This window comes from Doryrhamphus excisus, chromosome 4, assembly GCF_030265055.1.
Source record: "Doryrhamphus excisus isolate RoL2022-K1 chromosome 4, RoL_Dexc_1.0, whole genome shotgun sequence".
Classification (NCBI taxonomy): domain Eukaryota; kingdom Metazoa; phylum Chordata; class Actinopteri; order Syngnathiformes; family Syngnathidae; genus Doryrhamphus; species Doryrhamphus excisus.
Genome location: NC_080469.1, coordinates 9,498,028 through 9,506,172, shown reverse-complemented (window position 1 = coordinate 9,506,172; position 8,145 = coordinate 9,498,028). Strand labels below are relative to the sequence as shown.

The following is an 8,145-nucleotide window of genomic DNA, read 5'->3' as shown; positions in this document are numbered from 1 at the left end:
TATATCATCCTGAGGACTAACTACTGCCTCTCATGCTTTCCTGAGAGAAACACATTTCCTGTCACTCCTTAACCCGTGGAACTAAAAGGACCTCTCTCTTTGACTCTTGTCAAAAGTGGCAAAATAAAAAGTACATTCACAAGTATCATGCTAATAAGGCATTTCTGGGAAGTCTTTCTTTGTCTTCTGCTCATCCTGCCTCAGCAGAGGATGGATTTTTACACACTGTGCGTCTGAGACAAAGCATTCTTTATATATACAGTTATACACAAATATATACATAATTCTCCCTCGGCACAGCCAGTGGGTCAATACGCATCATGCTCACCATGACCATATAAAGTATCCATACGCATAATACATCAGGCAGGTCATCAGCTTTCTATCAAAATATAAACACTCCTGTTAAATATGTCCTCATCTGTCTCACATAAGCTCGTTTGGAGCACAAATGACTCAGTTTTCATCTTTGGATCAAACCGTTTCCCAAACAGGAGTAACATGACGATTGTTTTGGTCCACTAGAACATGTAATTCATGAAGTCCTGATTGACTGAGGAGGACACGCCCACTCACGCGCCAGGTGTGCCCGCCTGCTGGCCAATGAGGGGGTCCCCGCCGTCCGCTTCCTCCTGCACCGGGGTGATCTCGTGAGTGGCGGTCACCACGATGGTGTTCTCGTCGACAAGCTCGCACGTGGGGTTGGAGAAGGCTGACAGGGGGAGAGTTATCCTCTGCATCTCCCGCTCGTACACTCGCTGCTCATGCTGCTTCTTCAGGTCTCGGCCCCTGCACACACACATTAACATTGTTTTATTCATACACATCTGGACTCTAACTAGACCCTGGTTCGATTCCCTGCTGGGGCATCTCTGTGTGGAGTTTGCATGTTCACCACGTGCATGCGTGGGTTTTCTCCAGGTACTCCGGTTTCCTCCCACATTCCAAAAACATGCTAGGTTAATTGGTGACTCCAAATTGTCCATAGGGATGAATGTGAGTGTGAATGGTTGTTTGTCTATATGTGCCCTGTGATTGGCTGGCGACCAGTCCAGGGTGTACCCCCGCCTCTCGCCCAAAGACAGCTGGGATAGGCTCCAGCATGCACACGATCCTCGTGAGGCTAAGTGGTGGAAAATGGATGGATGTGTATTTTCCAAAAAATTCGAGTACATAGTGTCTGATGTTATGAAAAACACACTATCATAAGTATTTTTGAGTATTTCAGAGACTTAATCTTTCTCGCATTGGACATTTTATACACTTATACAGGGGATTTCTGAAGTAACTGCTACTTATTGCGCGATATTCATTGCAACTGTCTTATGTTGTTTTTACTTGCAGGAAATAATATGTGTCAAAGCTTTGCCTGGAGCCACACACCAACAAAATCTGAGCTGAATTTTCTTTCACGAGAATAACAACAGCCAGAAGGTGAGGCATGTTTTGCAGGAACTCATCTGATAAAACTACTCTGAGTAGCCTGCAGCGGAAACCAGGGACAGATGGCAAACAGGTTGGAAGTGAGTAGGATTCAAACGTGTGGGTTATCTCTCAGTGTGGAGGATGCCCATATGGCAGAAAGACAAGGGGCCATGCTGTCCTCACTCATAAAATGATGACATCATATATTCCTCCTCCTGCTAATTAATCAGTGGCTAAAAATAGAAAAACGCACCACTAATCCCAGAGCCAATACAACAGGCAGATTCCCAGCTTGTGTCCTCATCGTTCTGTCAAGCTCTCTACACCCTCCTCTTCTCCAGAAATGTCAAATGAGAAAGCTTTACAAAGAATACTCTCATTTCCTGCTGACCTTGTGGGAGTTGTGTTAGAAGCATCGCGTGCAAGTGCAACAACCCAGACAATCACGGTGGAATGTGCAATAACAGCTGATGCCCACTACACACTACACTGTTCCTTCACTCTATTGCAGTTTTTCAAAAATGAATACATAAATGATTGCGGTTTTGTACTTTACTACAACCTATTATTAGTAAAAAAAAAAAAAAAAAAAAAACATTAATGCATGTTCTCCCCGTGCATGCGTGGGTTTTCTCCGGGTACTCCGGTTTCCTCCCACATTCCAAAAACATGCTAGGTTAATTGGTGACTCCAAATTGTCCATAGGTATGAATGTGAGTGTGAATGGTTGTTTGTCTATATGTGCCCTGTGATTGGCTGGTGACCAGTCCAGGGTGTACCCCGCCTCACGCCCGAAGACAGCTGGGATAGGCTCCAGCACCCCCGCGACCCTCGTGAGGAAAAGCGGTAGAAAATGAATGAATGAATGAAAAAACATTAAAATTTAATTAGCATTAAATTAAGCATTTTCATGCATAGAAATAGTGAGCTAAAGCATTAAGACCATCATTCAACTTCTACATTGGTCACCGGGTGTCCGTTAATGATGTTCGGTGATACAATCATCAGCCGTGATCACCGGAACAACATGCTTTTATTTAACAACAAGCTAAAACGCAACGTCACTTCCTGTCCACCACCTATTCTTCTCCTCTACAAGATAAAGTGTCTTAAATGGCTAATTTTCTCTGGTCATGTCAACTATATTGGGTAATATGAATGTAAATATGTTATTCCACGGCTAGAGGGCTTTAATAATGTTAAAAACGATTTTTAGAAGGTCGTACACAGGTTTTTATGCCATAACTAGGAAAATATTCCATTTGTCTGGAACCAATTTAGCGTGACAAAAGGAGGAATGGCTGCAGATGTGAGAGTAAATGTAACGCATCACGACAGGAAGCTTCTGTAACACTTCCTCTGGCAGTGTCCTTATTTCATTAAACGCTGACCTTTTATAGAAATACCCCAACGTGATGCCAGTCCCCAGAACGATGATGACGGCCATCATGACGATGCCAAGGGCATAGCCTGCAAACAACATTCATCAGCAGCAAGTTAAGCATCTATAAATGTCAACATGGATATTTTCAGCAGGCTGGACACATACCAAGCGGACCCATATCCTTTTTCTGTTTGGGTCCGGTGCGCACTCGCTGGCTGATTCCCATCACCGGTTGCACGGCGGCAGCTTCTCCAGAAGAGGACTCTGTGGAAAGGGTCGCTGCTGCTGCTGCTGCTGTTGGGAGGGCCGATTTCATCTTTGTTGCCTGGGTGGAGGTGAGCTCTGCAAACACAGTGAAGCATCAGCTAATGAGTTTTACAGCTTGGACGTCTGCCAACGTCTGATAGACGCTGCTTATCTATTTGCCAAATCAATGATCTAACATTGTTACCATGTTTCTGTCCATTATCAAATATATGCAGACAGTTATTCAATCTGTCGTGTCAAATTCATTATTAAGCACCTTGAGTGCAACCTCCCAAGTTGAATGCCCTGAAGTTGGAATTAAAGCATAATCATTCTTCTTCTTTCTCTTTGGGCTTTTCCCTTCAGGGGTCACCACAGAAAATCAATCTCCTTCATCCAACACTGTCTTCTCTGTCTCTCTCACACCAACTACCCTCATGTCCTCCTTCACTACATCCATAAACCTCCTCTTTGGTCTTCCTCTACGCCTCCTACCTGGTAGCTCTAAACGCAGCATCCTTCTACCAATATATTCACTATCTCTCCTCTGGACATGTCCTAACCAAGTCTGGCCTCTCTGACTTTATCTCCAAGGCCTCTAACACGTAACGTCGCTTTGATGTACTCGTTCCTGATCCTATCCATCCTGGTCACTCCCAATGAGAACCTCAGCATCCTCATCCAATCATTAAAGCCTCAACAATTGTACTAAATCATTTAATCAAGACATCAGCATATTAGGTATGAGTGAGCATCTGAAGTAGGGGTGTCCAAACCTTTTGAGGAGGGGGGGGGGGGGGGGGACGTTGAATACCACAACGTGCATTAGGTCTATTGCACTAAAAAAAGCTTCATATTTATGTGCATGGCGGCACGGCGGTCGAGTGGTTAGCGCGCAGACCTCACAGCTAGGAGGACCAGGGTTCGATTCCACCCTTGGCCATCTCTGTGTGGAGTTTGCATGTTCTCCTCCCACATTCCAAAAACATGCTAGGTTAATTGGCGACTCCAAATTGTCCATAGGTATGAATGCGAGTGTGAATGGTTGTTTGTCTATATGTGCCCTGTGATTGGCTGGCGACCAGTCCAGGGTGTACACCGCCTCTCGCCCAAATACAGCTGGGATAGGCTCCAGCACCCCCCACGACCCTCGTGAGGAAAAAGCGGTAGAAAATGAATGAATGAATTTATGTGCATGCTACGCCACCTGGCAACAAGAAAAACGGCATCACTGTTGTTGCCATGATAGTTGTGATCATACATACTGTATGTCACATGATTAAATAAAACACTGATGTTGCCTTTTCTTAAAGTGACAGCTTTAAGTTCAATCTTTGATGTGCTTTTCTATTGAATCGGTTGTATAATGTGTGGAGATGAATAATGCACTTAGTGCCACCGGCTGACCGGCACGTTGTACATAATGTGCGGTTTCTTATTACTGTTGATCCAATAACACAGCCCCTCATGCAAGTGCAGCGAGGAGAGCTGCTCCTCTTTGACTTCTGTATGATTATAAATATTCTACAAGTTAGCGGCAGTCAAAAAAAAAAGTTGTGTGCTCATCAGCAACAGACTGGACATCTGCTCTTTAAGTTTTTTCTCCCCCAACGGTTTCCTCTGAGCACAAAGTTGGCTGTTTACAAACTTGACTTGAAGAACATGACGTCATAAAGTGGAGCAGCCAATAAGTTTCCGTCTCCAGGGTGAGAGAACCGGCGTCCACCAATGAGCTGAGCTGAGAGGTGTGTCCAATAAAAACTTGTCTTGCAAGTGAAGGTTGTGACACATGACTGTGGGACTGTTATTGTTTGTTTGAGACGGGAAGGAAACCAAGGGCCAATTAGAACGACAGGGATTTAACCAAGTGACCTCCCAATGAGATTAATGAGATGGATTATTTACTGTAGTGAGACTTTGGCTGAGTCATCAGAAGTTTCAGCTAAGCTACCAACTTTTTGGTGTGTGTTTTTTTTTTAGGTTGACTAATGAGGACATTTTGGGAGCTGCACAGAAATGTCATCTCATTATTCTACAGCATATAACCTACTTTTAAAAATAAACTATTCAGTGTAGCTGCATTTTCTAGGAAGTTGCATGACATTTAGTGCAAATACAATCCATAAGTCACAAGAAATGGAGGTTAAAGGTTACCTTGGCATGCCTCGATGGAACAAAACTGCTTCTGGACCGTCCCATCCGGGCCTGTAATGTAGCACCAAGGCCTCTCAGAGGAGTCTGGGTTTCGGCAGTAATTGTGATCTCCCACACCTACACGGAGGAGGAAAAACAACACGTGTCTTTACTCCTGGCCCAATTAAAACACAGTACACTTATCTCACTGTCAGTCTTTCTCTGCCCTGCTGTGGCGTCCCAGTGCTGGACTCATTAATCATTCACACAACTTCATCACACAACAATGAGCAGACTGCTATGGAGGACAAAGACAAGGCGAAGCAGCTGCTGCTGCTGTGCAAAAAAAAAGGCCAGTGAAAACCATAAACACAAGCACTGCATGACTTTTAGTATTAGTATTAGTAGGAGCATTATTTAATTTTATGCTTAGAAATCTGCATATAACAAATCATTTTTTTGTTGTTTTAAATGGCCACATGAAAATCTGAGGTGTTTACCTGTCTGTGAATCATACTGTGTGGAAGTGTTAGTCCAGATTAAACAAGTCAGGCCTGAAGACGAGCTCTGTTTGTCCCCCCTGTAGTCCACTCCATTGGATCTAATGCAGTCTGGAGAAAACAACATGTGAGCTCAAACTGCAATGGAAAAACAGCATAGAAAATATGTAGTCTATTCAAATTCCAGTTTAACATTGGGAAATTACATGATACTTCTTATACATTTCACAACACTAAAAAAAATATACTGCATACATAGATATATAATTACATTTACCTTTTTGGTCAGTATTTACCACGCTGCTGTCCACAAAGGCTGCACACAGGAGAACAACATGCAGATGGAGAAACATATTGAAAAGACTTAAAAGGCGTAAAACTGGAGAAAGAGCCTGTGTTGAAGGGCATCAAACACACTGCTCCCCTCGACTGTGAGTCTCAGCCCTTGTTTTTGTCCAAAGAGGAGAACCTCTTTCCTAGTAAACAGCCTCCAGAGTGGGAGGAGGAGCTGTGCAGAAGCTGAGCAGCAGCAAGACACACCTCCAGGTCCTAAAGCCTCACCAGCCTCTCTCACACACACGTTGAGGCATGCAGCCTTGGAAGAACAAACATATCAATCACAAAAAAAGTATGCTTCATTTCATATAATACCTGGTAGATAACTTTCCATATCTAAAAATAGCATTTCATGTCCATCTAAGTTTTTACTGACTCGGTGCTTTCCTTTTATAATCCAGTCCAGTCCTATTTGGCTGTAAAGTACTAGCTCATGTGTCCAAAGCCAGCCTTCTGATGCTTCCTCGCCATCTCACAAGGCCTGTTTTTCCACTCAGCTAGAGAGAAAATAAAAGGCAGCTTGCATTTCCCCTCCTTTCTCTCTCCTGCACGTGTGCAACCCACTTGTACGTGACACACTCACAGTTCATCAGGTCACCTTTCTTTTCTTAAAAAAAAAACAAACAAACCGAAAAAATAGGCTTCAGGCTTCTGCAAAGACAGCAGCATCTGTCTGCAATGCATTCAAGAGGGGGCAGACAGCCTCTGCCAGTAGTGAAACCACAAGGTACCAATCTGAAACCATACAGAGAAGCCACACTGTGTACAACAGTACACAATGCTGTCCGCTTGAGTTGCACAGTTGAATCCATTTGTTAACACAGAAATTGATCTTCAGCTTCATGTGCCATAATCAAGTTTCTGCCATTTTAACATGATACTACTTTATACTTGCAAATTCAAAATGTCCGAAAACCAGTAGTATGATACATGCTACCGTTTCTTCATGTCTATTACTGTGTCACCATTATCCTGAAGGGGGAAAAAAGCTAGATTGTAAGCTTTAGCAATGATGTAGGAAAGAACAGAATGAAGATAAAAAAAAAGGTGTTTTGCTTTTTAACCCTAACCATCCATCCATTTTCTATACTGCTGGAGCCTATCCCAGCTGTCTATGGGCAAGAGGCGGGGTACACCCTGGACTGGTCGCCAGCCAATCACAGGGCAAATATAAACAAACAACCATTCACACTCACTTTAATACCTATAGACAATTTGGAACAAATAGAAAGCAGTACACACATCCCTGTCGTGGCTGCTCAGTATTACATACTATGGCTACAGTGGCTACTGTAAATATTGAACTAACTTTATTAAATAACAGATAAATGTGGTAGAAATGAATCCAATTCCCTATGGCCTTTTTAAGATGACTCAATGGAAAACACTCCTTCATAGCCTTAGATAGTAAACATGTCCTTGAAAGCATGCACACACTGATACAGAAACCCAATAAAAGCACCTACTTGGCTTTGTTCCACATTGCCACAGTCAGTCATTGAATTAAACAGGAGGCTGCAGTGAGGTACGAGAATCACACCAAGCAAAGAAGTAAAAGCTGTTATTAAGACAAAAGTGATGGTACCTGAACTTTGCTTTCAAATTGCATACAATGCATAAAAACTACCTGAATAATAAAAACAGACGGTAAAGGTGATGTTCCTTTATCCTTAAATACCGTAGAGCAAAGGTGAATCCACCAATTGCATTTGTCTTTATGACTTTTAAATGGCATAACCACAGAGGAGGTGTTAAGAATGTCCTTTAAAAAGTCGCCTGGAAATGCTTTTCATTTTTTCTTCCCACTTTGTAACTTTGTTTGGCAAATCGAACAATATTCTGACTCATCACAGTGAATCACTGTCAAAAACATAATTGAGTTAAAATAGAACACCACCACCATGCACCACCTCCGTCTGTCTCTTAGTCATTGCTCACACCCACCTCAAACTGAAGCGGCAATGGGGCGATGATGTAAGACTTGTCAACAAGCGCCCACCCTCTATCAGAGGCGGTCCATCATCTTCAGCCTCTGTATGGTTAGAAAATGGACACACATCCTGGCAGAAGGCCTCTGATGGAATATTCAAAGAACAATATTCCCCATCTGGGCACAGGGCA

The 8,145-nt window shown here is 43.1% G+C and overlaps 1 protein-coding gene across 1 annotated transcript; it reads right to left on the bottom strand.

Moving 5' to 3' along the window:
* Positions 1-232: 232 nt before the first annotated feature.
* On the bottom strand, positions 233-6,189 carry pik3ip1 (phosphoinositide-3-kinase interacting protein 1). Its single transcript, XM_058069856.1, has 6 exons — positions 5,966-6,189; positions 5,689-5,799; positions 5,210-5,326; positions 2,975-3,151; positions 2,817-2,895; positions 233-789 (listed from the first exon to the last, which is right to left on the bottom strand). Exons 1-6 carry the CDS (start codon positions 6,039-6,041, stop codon positions 573-575), a joined length of 777 nt encoding a protein of 258 aa, XP_057925839.1. The 5' UTR covers positions 6,042-6,189; the 3' UTR covers positions 233-572.
* Positions 6,190-8,145: the final 1,956 nt, after the last annotated feature.